The sequence below is a fragment of the Populus nigra genome, chromosome 10 (assembly GCF_951802175.1).
Source record: "Populus nigra chromosome 10, ddPopNigr1.1, whole genome shotgun sequence".
Lineage (NCBI taxonomy): Eukaryota > Viridiplantae > Streptophyta > Magnoliopsida > Malpighiales > Salicaceae > Populus > Populus nigra.
Genome location: NC_084861.1, coordinates 2547307 through 2565709, shown reverse-complemented (window position 1 = coordinate 2565709; position 18403 = coordinate 2547307). Strand labels below are relative to the sequence as shown.

The window sequence follows — 18403 nt, the reverse complement described above, 5'->3', positions numbered from 1 at the left end:
TTAAAACAACTCATGATTAACAAGAATTAATGCTAAACATCAACAATTATAGATTAAAGGCCAAGAATCTCCCATGCATGACACAAACTTCATTCCTTGAAAAACTTTTCTAGCCCCAGCACCAAATTTCTAGCATCATCTCATCTTCAAAATTAAAAATGGCAACTCTATATACAACTAGTAATCAAAGGAAAAAAGAAAAAAAGAGTGATCTAACGAAGCATAAACACGTGTCGAATTCCAACAAGGACAAGAGGAAAAAAAAAAGCTGTTAAGGATATGAAAACGTACCACAAAGAAGAATTTCCATGATGTTTCTGAGAGGTCACCAAAGCATAGAGACGATACAAAACCAAAAGGGAGACGGAGGAAACGCGTGTCGAGCAAGACAGAGAGATGAAAGTAGCGGTCGTCATGATTTCTCTTTGCTTCTCTAAATATTCCCATTACTTGACATTTCTTTGCTAATTTTTATGCACAAAATTCGGCTTTTATCTGCCATTATTTTCACTCTCTGATTTTTTTTTATTGTTAATTAATACAATCCTTGATAAATAAATAAAAAGTAAGCTAACCAGCTTAATTTTATATAGTTGAAAAAAAAATCCATAAAATTTGTAGATTGAAGAAGGCTTGTGAGTAGGGTCGATTCCAAGGAGTGGCCCTGGCCTCCCAAGGCTCAAAACTTTTGCTGACTCCCCTTGTAAAAATATAATATATTTGGTCCTTTTTGTTTCAAAACTCTTAATTTGACCCTGAAAATGTAAATATTAATCTTTTTTTTCCTTGAAAGAATTATTTTCTTGGCAAGTTTAACCATACAAATATAGAAATCATCTCTCCATCTTGAAAGATATTAATTTGGTCCAATTTTCTCAAAACAACTTTAGTCTAAGATCCGATATTTTATTTTTGTGTAACATATTTATGTATTTTCTTATTAGGGGAGAAGAAGTTGACCCCACCTGCACGTCAGTATTCTCCTCTCTGCTTGCTCGGGAAAATCTCTCGTCTTCTCTTCAGGTTGTAAAATGCCTATCTCGCAGCAAAATGTGTACTACTGCTGTATTATTTATGTGATTCTGTCCAGATCTCATCACCAAGCATGGAATCACTCTGTCAAGCCAAACATTCGAAGGCTTATTAATCAAAATAGATTGCATAACCATTCCATTTTTTTTATACAAGTACACAAAATTTCCTCCTGATCTGGGAATTACAGACAGTTGTAATTTATCTTCTTAAACAATTATGATGCTCATGTTTCCTGCCTCAATAAAAGAAGAGATTTTCATGAACGCGAAAAACACAAAAGAGCCAAGCATTTCTGCAGCCTAATTTTATACAGAGGGGAGATCGCAACAATGACAGTACTAACATGTTCCTTTATAAAGACAGAAAGTGTGCCTGTGCTCCAGATCGTCCAACAACGTTCATCAGAAGTGATGAATTCGACGGTGAATCTGTTAGGTATAAAGAAACGGAATGTAAGCAACCAGATAAATGCACGCATAAGACCTTCGTTGGCATTTGCAACGAAAAATAAAATGAAAAAAACGAAGAAAGGACTCTCCTTCCTGGTATAACTATCGTTAAACGGAAGCTATAGAATGGCTTGGCTTACTTTAGAGTGCTAAATCGGATGATTTGTTTGATGCTGTTTTCATATTTTCCTTTTATAAATCTTGCAGGTGTACATGCTGAAGGTTGAAGGAGTTGCATTTCGGTTTTTACCCCATCCAGTTCAAGTAAAGAATGCATTAGACGTCGGTTCTGATGAGTTGGTTATCAACAGGGAGACGGAGCTAGGATTATTCGATAGAGGCTAAAATAATATAAAAATATATAATTTTTTTTTAATTTACTGTATATGTATATGAATTGTAAAAAAAGAAACTGTATGATTTAGTTTTGTTCAAAGAAATAACTACAAACATATGACAATCTTTATATAAGATAAGAGGTTTAAAACAATACCAAATTAAGTCAAAGTTATGAAGTTAATTTCATCTTCATAATGTATTCATCACTTTAATTTTGTTGGTCTTTATACCAATCAAATATAAATATACAAAATATATAAGAAACATTAGATAAAGTGATGCATTATTTATGTTTGATAAAACTTTGAAATAAAGTAAAAAATAATAAAGAATGATTCTTACATATTTATTTTAATTGTGCTCGTCGTTCTTTCATAGAGTAGAAATCATCGATTATCATATCACTTGTGAATCTTTCAGCAATTTCTTTTTTTATATAGACAATCAAATAATTTGCAAGAAAATTATCCTCCATCCAATTGCAAAGTCTTGTTTTAACAATCTTTATCGCCGAAAAAGCTCGTTCAGTAGTTGTTGTCGAAACAGGAAGAGTCAAAATAAGTCGAATCAACCTGTCAACAAGTGGATAAATTGTTGATTTTTTTGTTTCAACCAATCCTTGACATAATTCAGTAATCGATGACATATTCTTTAACTTTGGATGATTGGGTACATCAAGCTCATAATGCTGCAACTGAAATCTCAAATGAGTTTTTTCTTGGTCAGAAAAGTCTTCAGGATAGAACTTGTTAACAAGTAAGCATATATCTTCAACACTGAATAATTTATAGTTATTTTTAGGATCTAAAGTTGTGCTCAACTTAAGAAGCTCGATCGTCTGCTCATTGAATCTATTATCTAGCTCTTGCAACTGTTGATTAATGATAGCTGTATATATCAACTCGATAGTGATGCTCAACTGTTATTGATTTTGTTTTACGGCGAGATCGTCCCACACTAGAAAAACAAGCATCCATATCAGGAACTTCAATGTCTTGATGCTTACAAAATGATGTCATTCTTCTAAAATAGTTTCCCAGCCATCATCTCTTAACTTCTGAATTAAAGTCTTTGTGGTAGTCACCAAATGCATAGCATTTAAAATGTCTTGAGATTTCTGTTGCAAAGCTTGGCAAAGAACATCAATAATTCCCATAACATTCTTTATTATATGCAAGATGAATGCAAAATCAAATGACATTAGCAACTTAAATGAAAACACCGCATCATCACGTTGAGAATAAGTAGATCCATCTAAAGCGATGTTTCCAAAAACCAAGCAAGTTGCCCCATACATTTTTATCAAACTACAAATTGATTTGAAATGCGAACTCCATCTGCTATCTCCAGGTCGTTGCAAACCACCTACTTGATTAACTCCTTTACCCGTTTCAATCTCACCAATATCAACGAAATGTTCAATTATAGCTGCTTGAAAAGCCCGTAATTCATCATTACGCTTGCAAGAAGCACTAACAATGTTAATAATAAAAATCAAGTTCTGAAAGAAAGTGTGAACATCAGATATTTCTCTAGCTGCAACAATAAAAGCCAATTGTAATTGATGAGCTAAGCAATGTACATACTATGCATAAGGGTAATCATTAATGAATAAAGCTTGCAATCCATTCCACTCTCCACACATATTACTAGCACCATCATACCCTTGACCCCTAATATTTTGAACATGAAGATTATGATGAGATAAAACAAAGGAAATCTTTTTCTTAAGAGTTGAAGCAGTTGTATCTTTGACATGAACTATATCCAAAAATCGTTCTCGTATAAATCCACTTCTATCAACAAACCTTATAACAAGGGTTATTTGCTCTCTTCTGGATTCATCTCGAGCTTCATCAACAATTAAGCAAAATCTTGCATCACCAATGTCATGACGAATTGAAGAATGAACATTTCTAGCAAAGACATGCAAAATTTCTTTTTGAATTTGATGCGAGGTGTATTTAGCATTTTGTGGAGCATTATACAAAACAAGAGCACCTACTTGTTCATTGTATGATGCTAAAAGTTACAACATTTCAAGAAAATTACCTCGGTTTTTTTATTCTGGACGTTCATCATTCTCTAAAAGCACATGCTTGAAATGTGAGCCAACGAACAATATCTATTGAAGCTTTAATACGCAATCGATTATTTAGAATTTCTTGAGTAGTTTGCCTCTTAACTACCTTCTCAATATGATATAACTGATTTTTCAAATTTTCCAAACACTTGGTAGCAAATCTATGAGCTGAATTCAGACTTTTTCCCATATGAGTTAAAAAAGCACATCGTTTCTCATCATTAACTTTCTTCCAACAATTGAATCCTTTAACAGTAAATGTATCTGATCCTGACTTTTCAAATGACTTACTTGAAAATAGATAGCAAGGGAAACAAAATGCAGTATTTTTCTCTGAATATTCAAGTCATGGATAACTTTTGAACCAATGAGACTGAAATCGACGATGATGTTTTTTTACTAGTCAGCGGATATTCAGACATCAAAGGTTGATATGGCCCCAAATTAATGTATGCCCTTCTAATTTCATCTTGTTGATTAACTGGATATTCCCAAATTTGAGGATGATTGCTTGGATCTCTAATAAGATGAGCAGTGTCGATTCTAGTTGGAGGCTGCTCATTAATCAATGCAGATTCTTCATAAACTGAAGCACATTGGGGTTGTTCAACTATAACTTCAACATTACACATTGGAGTTGATTTACTAGGCTGTGAGTTATCAATATTTTTCCTCTTTTTCTCAAAAAAAGAATCAATTCTTCTTATTTTGTTAATGGTTCAACCTAAAATCAAAACATCATAAATTTTTATTGTTTCCTATTTAAAAAATAAATACAAATAACGATGTGTTAAAGCAATAATCAGAACCAAAAATAAATTTTTACATGTAAACAACACTGACATATGAAAGTAAAATTAACATATTAAAAAAAGAAATTGATATATAAAAGCATATCTAACATAAAAAATGGGATTACTGGTTCCTAAATAAGAAAACTTACACTGAATCAAAGTTGGGTATACGCTCTTCAAAAAACTCAATTTAGCTAGAAAGATTGTGTCTAATTGTATATTGGACCTGGTGATAGTAAGGTACACATGAGAAAAAATTGATAATTTTGGTGGCTCTGCTAAAAACAAAACATAAAAAAATCCAAGCATAATTGAAACAAACAAACCCATAAAATATATCCAATTAATTAGAAAAAACAATATTCACTATAACAAGAAATAAAAAATGGTAAAACTAGTAGATCTGAAAAAAAAAGCAAAATTATATATATATATATATATATATATATATATATATATATATATATATATATATATATATCAAATTCTTAACAAACATAAAAAAAATTAAATTACTAATTACTAATTACCTTGATGAAGAATTAATTGGCAGCAGCTTTGCTTTACCTTTACCTTTATGCTTTGTATTATTAATATTTTCGGTTAGGGTTGCAGAGAAGAAAAAGAGAGAGACAGTAAAGAAAATGAATAAAATTAAAAAACTTATTTAGCCTTTTACATAGAGATACAGAGATATAGCTTTAAAATGAAACATAACTAATAAAATAATAATTTTGTATTAAAAAGTCTATTATTTATTATATCTTAAAAAAAAGTTTTGCAGGGGCCCGGGCCCCTGCTGGCCTCCCCCTGGTTCATCCGCTGGTTATCAAAGCAGTGCTTGTTAACATGGAAGAAAAAACAATATCAAAAGGAAAAGGAAAAGCTCTAGCAGAAAATTAGTAAATAAATGAAAACACTTACAAAATTTTTTCGTTGGTATATTACAATGATCTTTACCGATATACTTTTTTATCCTTGTATTATTTGGAAACACCAATAAAAAACTTCTCACAATATATACTGAGGGACTAAAGAATGAAAAAAAATCAAACAATATGATAACATGTAACTTTTATAGACGACATTATCAATGGTAAAGTACATCCATAAATATGCCGACGAAAAAATTTTCTTGGTATATTTCGAGAAAAAAAAGGCAAATCATACGGTGACGTGATATTTTTACCAATAGAATGTCGTCGGTAATGTCATCAATGATAAATAATTTATGACCTGGCGATAGACCCTCCTCTCCCCTCCTCCATTTCTCCTTTTTCATTATGCATTTTTATTTTTGCAACAAACAATCACCCCCTCCCCTCAATTTCAACAGATTTCAACCTTCCACAACAAATTCGGTCACTACAACACTCAGTTTTTCAGCATTCGTGTTCTGATTCAAATTTATTGAAGATTCTCCACTTTAAGTAAACAAATCTATCATTTTTTTTTATTTGAACTCAATTTTAAATTGTTAATTTTTTTTTGCATATTTTTTTGTAGTATATGTATTTTATTTTTGTGTTTACTTGTTTTATAGTTTTTTCTCATACAAATTGGTTATATGGATTTATAATTTATACATATTAGAGTTTGTTTTAGATTTTATGAAAAGAAGAAACATGTCCTTTCTGTCTTGACTATTTTCATCTTTTCTATTTTCAAATAATATCCAATCTTATATTAATATTAAAATTTTTCATCAATTTATCTTCGATGAAGGTTATGCCATTAATAAAAAAACTAAACCACGAGAGAAAAACATTATAGATATGTCTTAGAATACAGTACATTTAATAATAAAATTATGTTTTTGCCCTTGACTGGAAAATCAAATTAATTGGCTTTGAGGGGTAAAATGGTCTTTTTACAGGATTAATCGTCATTCTTATTTGTTTTGGGGCAATACTGTCTTTTACTTTTTTTAATAATAGTAAAGTTACTATATTAACATTTAAAAGTTAAAAATCAAAACCTTTGATCTAGGGGCATTATAGGAATTTCATTTCCTAATGAACAATGTAATTACTCAATTGCCTTTATCATCCAATTTTTTTAGTCTTGACTTTCAGGGACTTGGATGTAATTTTATAATGATGTTTTTATTATTATTATTTAGTCCTATAGCCATTTTATTATTTGTATAAATAAAAAATGAAAAAAGTTATTGAGACGTAATTGGCACGCGTCATCTGCTCTATTGCCATCGTGCGACACGTGTGATTGAATCCAGTGGTCTTAGCCATGGTTTTGTCATATCATTTGAATCGTATCGGCATCCTCTTTCTCCCTAAGTGTGCATGGTGGTTTGGTCCAGTTTGGTATAAATTTGCTTTTTTTTTCCTTTATTTTCTCTCTATTTCACGTCAATTTATGTGCTGTCCCATGAAAAATCACATCATTCCTTCAGTTTTTTTCCCTTTAGATTTAGTCCATATTCTTTTAATTGTGGTTTTTAAGTTTGAAAAAATTGTTCTCTCAAATTTGATCGTCATTCTTTTTATTGCTATTTTTATTTTATTTTAGATGATTTATAAAATTGATTTCTTTTTGCAATTTCATCCTTCAATTTTTTTCTATATCAAATTTGATCCTCATTCTTTAAATTTTTAATTTTATGTTTTGGTAAGTTTTTTAGATTGATTTTTGTTTTTCAATTTTATTGTTCAACATTACATTGGTTAGGGATTGACCTTCTTAATCAAGCCGGGAGATTTCATTGGTTGCGATATTGTTTTTTATATATAATTTTATCCTTCACCATTAAATTGGTTGGGAATTGAGTTTTTTTATTAAGCCCGAGTATGAGATTTCACATGTTTTAATTTTTTAATATTAACTTAAATTTAGAAGATTCACCCAAGTTTTATTTGTTTTTCATGCTGTTAAATTATGGCTATTTTTTTATTCTATTAAATTAACTGAACTTAACTTTTACTTCTTTCATATTATTTTGGAATACTATCCTTGCTTCACCTTAACATTTTTCTTCTAGCGTCCAGAAAAATTCACCCCAGCTTGCGCCTTTGTGATGGCCGTCAGTGTAGGTTAAGTACTAGAGTTACCTTTTTATGTTTTTTTTTTTTAATTTTTAATTTTTTTTTAATCTTTAATATTTGGTTCATTACAATTAAGTTTTCTAATTTGTTTTGGTATGAGCTCCATGGTTTTATCACTATCTCTTATCCTATTTTGTAAGTTTCGCAGGTTAATTATGATTGGACCGAATTAATCTGATATGTCGATATATCATTATTATTTTTAGAAAATATTTTATTTAGCGTGTCACCAATTAAATATTTTTAAAATATTTCAGCTAGCATACAATTGAATTTTTCACTTTCTAATATTTTTATAATTTTTTTAATGTGAAAAAAAAAACCATTGAATAGTTGAATAGTACAGGTAAAAAAAAAAAGTTGTTATGAAGCTATGAAATGGACTATGGATGTGTTTACCTAACTACCTAAGAAGCAACCCAAGCTTGCCATCGCAGGTTTTGAGTATTCTTTTGGTTTGTTTTGACAGTATGGTTGTGGTTATTTTTCAAATAGCTTTTCGTATTAAAATACATGCTAATGATGTTTTTTTATTTTTTAAAAATCATTTTTGATATCAGCACATCAAAATGATTTGAAAATACTAAAAATATATTAATTTGAAGTTAATAAAAAAATAAAAAAAATTTAAATTTTATCAAAAACACTTTTAAAACGCAAAAACAAACAGGCCATTTATCTCTAGTTACCAGAAGCCCCAATTCAGGCTCCAAAATAAGTGTAGAGGTAGAATTTTCACATGCCCGTTCAAAGATTGTCATCAATATTTTTCAAGGGACCAGAATTAATCAGATCATTGTGTCGATTTTTCTCGGAAATTGACTACTTAACTAATCAAGACTCTTTCTTTCCTGACCAAGAACCGATTGTGACTTTTGATTTCAATGAAATGATCGATCATCTTTGCCCTCTAGCAGCTGAAATTGTTGGTAGTACAATGTCAACTATCTATACAAAAAGTCTCTAGCTGGAATTGTTGATGGTTGAAATTGAAAAAAATTTAGATTTACTTATAAAATTATGTTTGGAGAGTTTAGAATTCGTCATTTAATATTAGATTAATTGTGCAAGAAAAGATATATTATTTTCAGTACACTTTATAATTCAAGGTAAATTTCTCTTCGTGAATAAGTCTCTATCTTATCATATTAAATCCTAATAGTTCTAAGACCATAATTTTAACATTACATTTATTTTCTAGTTTATATATTTAATACTTAAGGATATATTTTATAGTATAATTTTATACTTTTAAATATTAAAGTTTACAGCTACATCCTAACACTCCGAATAACAAACTAATTGTTGTGGAATTTTTTATATTTTAGTCAAACCCTAATAAATAATCATAAACTGATTGTGATATCCATTTTGTATTTTTAAAACACGATAAAAATAATATTTTATTCTTTTTAGAAAATATGCATGAAAAACCTTTAGGATTTGACTGTATGCACGAAAGCAAAATATTATTTTGTTATTGTGAAATGAGAAATTTTTTATTTTTTATTTGGAATTTTTGAAATTTCAGAGAAAAATCATATCTTTTTAATACTGGATTCGTATTGTAAGTCTATGACTTAATATTAGATAAAATTGTTGGAAAAACACGTGAAGAACCCACAAATAATTTCAAAATGGTATTTGAAATTTTTTAGAATATATATATATATATATATATATATATATATATATATATATATATAACTTTAGATCTTCAGAAATCTTATTTTTATCTTTTTGTTATACGCTTTATCACACACCAATTAAATTGTTTTTGTTTTTTTTAAGACATTCAAAATTGAAATGATTAGAAACGAGGAATACAAAAAAGATGTGACGTATTAGTTTATTCTCTTGTAGCTAAATATTAAAAGGAATAATTATTTTTAATGAGTGAGTTCAAATATGGAAATTAATGACGCATGTTAATTGTATTAGGATGATGATAATTACACTGTTATTTGGTGGATTTCCATTTACTAATATATCTCTCATTGTAAAACCAACATAAAGAAAATAATTACATATCATTTAAACAATCATAAAAATAAAAATAAAAATTAATTTAAATCAAATTATAAGAAAAAAAATTGAAAAAAAAATTCAAACAAAATATATAACAATCAAACAAAATATATAACAATCAAATTTGATAACCAAATTTGATATAATCAGTAAATAATATAATATTTCTAAATTTTTTACAACTTCTAAAAAATATTTTCCATCCAAAATAAAACCAAAATTTTTTTGATATGAAATTGTTTTTCGTTGACCGGAAAATATTTTTTATTGACCAACTTTTCTAATGACAAACAAACACAAACAAATTTAAAAAATAATTTTTTAAAAAATGATTTTCAAAAAATAAACACACTAATCTTAATCTTATTGAAACCAATCTTAATCTTATTGAAGATTTTATGCAGAGGATTCTTCCATCATTGATTCTTGAATTATGCAATCAATTAATTTCTTTTTAACACAACTTTACTCGGTCAACATCTATCATATATATATATATATATATATATATATATATATATATATATATATATATATATAAATAATTGGAGAGTTGTCATGGTGAAGGGGGGAGGGGACAGGTTACCGATTTTGGATGTTGTGTGATCAAAATTTGGTGATATTTATTTTTCATGGCAATTAAGAAATTAATTTCAGCCCTTCTCCCACCCAAAAAAGAAGTTGAGGTGTATTTTTTTGTCATGTTTTCTTTTTCATATTCCAGTGGTTGATAAGAAATTTGTCGTAAGCTCCATGGCTGGTGAGCTCTGACTGGAACATCTTCCTGCTTGTTCCCTTGCTCATACATGTTCCCATCTTTAGCAGGTTCATAAATTAAACATGACAATGATTGAGAGATAAATGCCTCAACTCAGAGGGTCTGTTTGGTTTTAATTGTTGTGCCTGTGTTTTATTTTTAACTACATATTCATGTGTTATTTAGTACTGCGGTCCATCTTTATCCTTCAAAATATTTTTGCTTCTTTTTTTTTTATTGTTTTGATCTGCTGATGTTAAAATTAAATTGTAAAAAAAATATTATTTCGATACATTTCAAAGCGAAAAAGCATCTTAAAAAGCAACATCTACTACATGTCAAAGAAACATCTCAACCAAATAGCTTAAGCTTTTTAGATAAGATCCACGCTACTTTGTGTTTAATTTTTATTAAATAAATAGAGATGGTGATATTCGAACTCGTGACCGCTTGGTCATCAAAGCTTTGATATCATGTCAAAAAATCATATCAACCCAATAACTTAAAAATTTTAAATGAGATTTCAGAATATAATTTATATTACTTTTTAATGCTATACTATTAAATAAACACTCAATCTTATTTGATTATTAAAGTTTTTTGTGTAGTTTTACCTGGATTGCACTAAAAACTCTTCCATTAAACATGATTAATAATAAAAAAAGCTACAATTTGTAGCCTACTAAACCAAGCCATTGATAAATCATGCATCTACAATTTGCAATTATTTTCAAATATAATTTAAGCCACTAGCATCAAATTGGTATAATAAATTTATTTACACATGATAGTTATATGTTAATTATATATTGATGTCAACTCCACGACAGTGTAGTAGTACTAATGTACTATATAAATTACAAGGGATCCATGCCCATGTACATCCCCTCGAGGGACCAAATGATTTTGAAAGGGGAAAAAAAAAAGAAAATAAGATTCCTGGATTCTCATATCTTTTACTTTACAGCATAATTTTCAATCCTGATTTGGTATCAGGTTCGGTTTAAAACTCGAGTTCTAGATTTTAACCTGATCACTAGCTTGCTCAGGTTAATTTTTTCAAATCAAAACGACTTTGTTTTGATAAAAAACAAAAATTAACAAGTTGCAACCGGGTCAATCGGATCATCGGATCACACCAAGTTTTTTTTTATTTATTTTTTTATAATCCAACCTCATTTCAATTTCAAATCTAACTTATCAAACAAACTAGTCTGGATTTCAAAACTATAATTTAAAATTCTCACGGATTTCTTGCTCTCTAGAAGGATGTTTCCACTACCCCTTCCCAACGTACTATTCTATAAAAAGGCATCATGGGTGGGAGACAACGCACCATCATTGCTTCCTTCCAGTTTACTTCTCCGAATAAGAAAACTTTTTTGGCCCCACTTAGAAAAAGCTCCTCTCTTTTTCTTAAATATTCCATCTTTTTTTAGTGGGAAATTAATTCCATGGGGTCAGATAAATTAGGTTTGTGTTTTGAATAGCTTGTTCTTATCGGGCGAACAAGGTGCACAGTATATTCTTTCTTCTTTTTTTTTTTTTTAATATGAATGTCCGGATCAATTTATACGCACTTTAACTAATCTCACGAATTCTAAAATTAATGATCATGTAAGCCTCCAGTGACCCTGATGGGACTCAAACTCGTGACCATTAAAAAGCAAATCCAAAACCTGACCAGTTAACAACAATGTAAGCTGCCACTTGTATATTCTTTTTTTTTTTTAGTTTAATGTGGATGCCCGGGTCAGTTTTCGCGCACCTCGATTAATCTCATAAGCCCTGAAGTTAACGACCATGTAAGCCTCCAATGATCATCATATAATCAACCACAAGGCTCGAACCTGAGACCACAGAGAGAGCAAACCTCTTGATCACAAACTCTTACTACTGGACCACCACCTAGATGGTTACCACTTGTATATTCTTACTAGATATAATAGTGGCAAACTAATACATATTATTAAATCCATCCAGCTCATGATACAATTTAAAATTTTGATTACATATTAACACTTGAATTAATCAAAATGATATTATTTTAATTTTTTAAAAAATTAAACTAGACCAATTAACAGCTAAGTCAACTAGGTTAAACCAAATCGATATTTTTAAGATTTTATTTAAACCAGGAATGACATCGATTGAGTTCTGAATCAACCATGCATGCCGGTAAGGTTTTATACCTGTTACCAGCACTGCAACTTATCAGCCTCTGTAATCTGAGCACCGTGCACAAAAACTCAAAAACTGCCCTACATTGAGCTTCCATGGATGAACCCCTTTTAAGACGGTGTGTTCGAATCACAAAGGCACCCATTTTAAGCTCACTTTACAAGGAATGGCGGTATCTTTAGAGGAAGTGCTGGTTAACTTAGTTGATTGAGTTATTTGATATGGCTTTAGCCGTTTTAAATTGAATTTATTTAAAATTAAACTAGAACGAAAATCGAGAAGATGTTTGGGGGAAAATTATGCTAATTTCTTTTCAAAAAATTGTAAGTAGCAGTGCACAATTTTGGAAAAACTCAAGTAATTTATTATTTTAAATTAAGTTATATATATTAATTGATAATCACAATTAAGTTGATATAACATAAATGCTTTATTGAAACGAAATAATACATGAAATTAAAAACCAAAATCATATCAGTTTAAGTACAATAATAGTTTAAAGGTTTGTGTTATTATGCAGCTTGAATAAAAAAAATTAAATGTAAATAAAAATATTCAGGAGGTAATAATAAGTTATTTGGTATCGTTATTAAATTCTATTTAATAGGTCAATTTTAAAACCTCAATTCAATTCCTTGTGAAGCTCAAATTTAATATTGAATTAAATCATTTGAAAGTTATTTTGATATGATTTGGTTTACTTATAAGGTTTAAAAGCAACTCAGAAGATTAGTAAAAAATATAGTTTGATTTTTTTTTTAAAAATAAAACTCAAGATGATTTTTTATTTAATATTAACACAACAACATATTAAATCAACCCGGGTTTCGTATTGTGTTTTATTTTTAGATTAATTTTTTTCTCTAATTTCATTCCTCAACAATAAATTGATTCAGAATTATGCTTTAATGATTATTTTGATTTGTTTTTCATAAAATTATTTTAGTCTCATGATTTGAATTATAATTTTAATAAATTAATTTAAATTAATTATTTAATTTTTTTAATTAATTTTTTATAAAATTATTTCGATATCATAGTCTAAATTATAAGCATACCTACCTAGTGCATTTGTTGATAAGCACTTCATTAAAGAAACAACGCAATCTAAACAGAAGATTTGCTTCCTATCCTGCAATGTTTTGAAGTAGGTTTCCACCATTTAATTAAAAACTCTGCAACTAAAACACTTGGTCTCGATTTGAGTAGGCATGGAATAGATGGGAGAATCCTCGACCAACTCAAAGCACATGGACTCCAAGTTATTTTATGAAACAAAGATGGAAAGAGTTCCTTTGTGTCATAATTATTAAATTTTCATTCAATTTAAATAGTTTAATTCGAAAAACTCGCAATTCAAGACTTTACTTGTAATGAATTTTAATTTTAATTTTAAAAAATATAAATTAATAAATTTACCCCATCAAATCAAACTAGACTAAATCAATATAATTTTTATTTTTTAAAATAAAAATTATTAACCCGAATCAATTCAATAACTCATAAAAATTAACCGGGCGATACATTTATATCGTTACAAGTGAAATCTCAGATAGGATACTACAGCTATGCCTTGGCGAGCTTTTCTAAAGCATAGCAATTGTGTAATCTTCAATGATTTCCTTACTTTATAAAGTTACGATTATAGTTTTGAGAAAAGAAAAAAAAAAGTGCAAAAGCAAGTGGCCATATTTCAATGCTCTTTGGACGATGAAACACACACATACATAGACAAGAATGATGACAAAAGGAGTAAGAAATCATTGCTTTTGCTTGAAAAAAATGAAATGCTTGAATTAAATGAAATTAAATAATTACAATAAAATAATGTGTATGGTGCAATGTGAAACTTGTTTGTTTTTGTATTTTAAATATTTTTTAAAAAATTAAATATTTTTTATTTTTTTATTTTTTTTAAATTAATATTTTTTTTAGTGTTATCTAATTATTTTGATATGTTAATGTCAAAATAATTTTTAAAAAATAAAAAAATATTATTTTAATACATTTCTAAATAAAAAAAATAATTCCAACTATACTTTCAAATAAATATACGTAAGGAATTCAGCGAACTCTATTATGGTTTGTATGTTCATTTAATTGTTGAAGAGGACGGTATTTCCATGAAGATTATTAACAACACCGGGGATTTTTATTGCAAATCAAATTTAAAAATAATTTTTAGGAATTATTTTGCACTCAACTTCCATGCAAATATGCAAATCACTAATTAAATCTCGAGACGACATGATTTTCCTATAGTTTAGTATTTTGGAATGTACATAGTGCAAAGAAAAGAAGAACTAATTTGGCGACGAATCTGTCCTTGTAAACTGAGCTCTTTCATTTTTGTATTTTTAAAATATTAAAAAAAATTAATTTTTTTTGTTTTAAATTAATTTTTTTTGTTTTTAAATTATTTTAATATATAAATATAAAAAATTATTTCTAAAAATACTAATAAAAAATATCTTAAATATCAAAATCTAAAATAAATGATAATTAAAAAAAATCCTTATAAAAAAATAAGATAAAAATAAAAGGTAATTCTACATTTATTAAACCTCACTCATCTCTTAACTTAACATAAATCATAAAAAATTCCAACATAATTAATCTAAGTTGACTTGAAGGATCACTACCGATACCTAACCTTTTTTTTTATATTCAAAATAATATAGTTTTTGATTAATTATAATTAACTTTGATTAACTTACCTAATTTAAAAACTAAGCCTTGAAAGAGATCAAGCATCAAACTAATTTTAATAACTTTGTATTATTTAAAAACATGATATTTAAGTGATTGTTTAGCATTGTGTTGTTAATTACTGTTTTTTAAATTGTTTTTAAATTATTTTTTATTTAAAAAAACATTAAATTAATATTTTTTAGATATATTTTTTATAATTTTAACATGTCAATATAAAATCTATAAAAAGTAATTTAATATATATTTAATTAGAAAATACTTTAAAAAATATTATATCCTACGTTACAAAAGATGATTTTTATTTTATGTTTCTTTTTGCTAGGGAGCACCACCACAACCAAAAGGTATTGTATAGGTTCACCACACCAGAAACAAACCTATCATCATTCAAACCTATTAATTATCAAACAACACAGGCCCCTCTGGGCCCCACCTTAAAACAATTTCCATCCACAGATGGAAACCGACAACTAACCCTTTCCTGGGCACCCGCAAACGCCGTTATCCTTAAAACAGATAGCCCCCTAGTTTCCTAACAGAAAAAATATAAGAACAACTACAAATAAATCCACAACTATAGCACATTTCACAATTCAGCCCCCCCATTCCTTGAAATTAATTCCATATTGGATCCATCTTTCAACAAGCCTTCTCCTATTCTTTAGATATATGATTTTTAAAAAATTATTTAAATGAAAAATATCATAATTAAAATAAGATAGCATTTATTATTTTATCTCTGTATGTTTGGGTAAACCAAGCTTTGATCGATTGCATATTTTAAAATGATTTTTTGGTTAATATCACACATGCATTGTCGTGAAAAGTTTAAAGATCGGGGAGCATATTGTAAATTGTAGACCTGTTTCGTAGCTGTCCAAACAAAAGTTTTTGCCTTCTCATGCTTTGCTGTTACCGTGTCCGTCAACAGGACCCCACCCAATTCCAACAAAGACCCAGTCAGGGTCAGCTCTGGAGCACCGGTCAAACCAGGCGGCCCTAACCCAAAAAAATAAAATAAAAAAATCATGTAATAATAGGGAAGGCCAGGGCGGACTGCGAAGAAACTCTCCTTTGCCGTTTTTTCTCATCTTCTCCCCTATATAAATAGGACACAACCCCATCACCTCTCCTTCACAGCCACATCTTTTCATTTCAAAAAATCCCAACCACCACATCCTCCTCCTCCTTCCCCCTCTCTCTTCTTCCTTCCTTTCCCTTCCATGTGATAGAGGAGAAGGAAAGGAAAAGGCTAGACAGACATAACGACAATAACCCTAACAGATTCTTGTAAATTTTTCATCTCTTCTTGTTTAGTCTAGTTATTATTGTTGTTGTTTGTTTAAATTTATTATGGGGACTGAGGTTTTGAGACCACAGGATTGTCTGACTGAAAGAACAAGAGTCTCTCCCTGTCGGAGGAGGAATTATTACTATGGAAACGGGAACGGAAACTTTGCTAACCCTAACGTTTATAGCTCTAACAACAACCGCAACAATCCTAGGTTCAACAGGAAACCAACAGCGGTTCGGTCTGATAGATCGGACCAGAGAAAGAAACAATCAGAGCCGTCGGTTTCAAAGAAATCACGCTCTGTTGATGATTTTGTTAAGATCTACAAGAATAACAGCAGCAGCAACAACAAAGTGATGGAGAAAGTGACTATTTTGCGGCGAGGAGAGTCGCTAGATTCGAAGATCAAGAGTAGCGAGACTGCGTCTGCGACTGTTTCCTCGAAGAAGGAGCAAGGAAATGGTGGGGATTTGGTTGTTACTAGTACGGACAGATTGGGTCCGGACCCCAAAATGGTTTCAAAACAGATCAGGATCGTGGATCTTAGGTCTCCGGTGGCTGGGAATTGTGATATGTACGCCGGATCGGCCTTTTCAGTATCTCCGCCACCGAGTTCGCTTCCTTTACCGTTGTTCTCAAAGAAGAAGCATCTTTCGGTTGATGACTCAGCCACCAGAGACCTCAGGCGTTTGCTTCGGCTCGATATTTGAGATCCGAGTAGAATCTTTCGGGTTTTCTCTCCATGTTAATCTCTCTAGCCTCTATGTTTCGTCTTTGATACGCTTCCCTTGATTTCCGGGATCCTCCCGTCAGCTTTTTACAAAACTGGAGGCAGATCTGGAAATCAGGGAAGAATACGGGGGCGAATCAGTTAAATTTGTGGTGGTGTTATGTAGTACTGGGTTAACCCGAGGGCTGTTTTTAAAAATGGGTTGTATGGGTAATTAGGGAGTTGTCTAGGGTGGAGAAACGAAAAGGAGGAAATTGTGGGGGTGGATGCTGTAATATTTGGGAGTTAGGGTTGTGAGAGAAGGAATTAGTGAAAGTCTTTGTTAGGCCACCACCTAGACTTCCCTTCTGTACTTTAATGTTATGTGAAGCGAGATCAAAATCAAGTTGAATTCAAGCAAGGAAAATATATTTATAATAATTGATCTTTATTATTCTCTAAATAATAATAATAATAATAATAATAATAATAATATTCTACTGATAATTATTGGGTTTGTTTTTCTACTTTCCAAGAATTTGCATTTTTCTGATTAGTTGATCTCTGGTTTCCCTAGTTTTGTGAAGGAAGGGAAGATGATTAGCTTTAAAGAAATTTCATTCTCATTAGGACAGATAAATGGGTTGTTGGAGGGATGTTCCAGGCAGCTTCCCTGAGCTTTTGGACGGGGTAATCTAGACCAGAGCCGGCAGCCGGCTTAAGCTAAGCTAAGTGCTAGCAATGGCAAGAGACTTTCACTTACATTTTATAAAATGAAAACTATCTAAGATTTTATTTGTCACACAAATATAAAAAATAAATAAAATATTTTCTAAAATTGTATTTATAATTTTGTTCAAAATCCTATTTATTTTAAGCTGGCTCTGTCTGTCTGGATGGAACACTCATATATCATAGTATGGTTAATCGGTGTTTTGTCCCAGAAAAGATACGAGGTTT

The 18403-nt window shown here is 29.8% G+C and overlaps 2 protein-coding genes and 1 pseudogene across 2 annotated transcripts; 1 reads left to right on the top strand and 2 right to left on the bottom strand.

The window, feature by feature from the left end:
* The window catches only part of LOC133705189 (receptor-like cytosolic serine/threonine-protein kinase RBK2), a 2660-nt pseudogene extending 2244 nt beyond the window's left edge, over positions 1-416 (bottom strand).
* A 2422-nt stretch (positions 417-2838) lies between these two features.
* On the bottom strand, positions 2839-4538 carry LOC133705187 (uncharacterized). The gene is made up of 3 exons (XM_062130324.1): positions 4307-4538; positions 3474-3824; positions 2839-3359 (listed from the first exon to the last, which is right to left on the bottom strand). The coding sequence occupies exons 1-3, from the start codon at positions 4536-4538 to the stop codon at positions 2839-2841; spliced, it is 1104 nt and encodes a 367-aa protein (XP_061986308.1).
* A 12255-nt stretch (positions 4539-16793) lies between these two features.
* On the top strand, positions 16794-17444 carry LOC133705186 (uncharacterized). The gene has a single exon (XM_062130323.1). It carries the CDS (start codon positions 16794-16796, stop codon positions 17442-17444), a length of 651 nt encoding a protein of 216 aa, XP_061986307.1.
* The last annotated feature ends 959 nt before the right edge of the window (positions 17445-18403 follow it).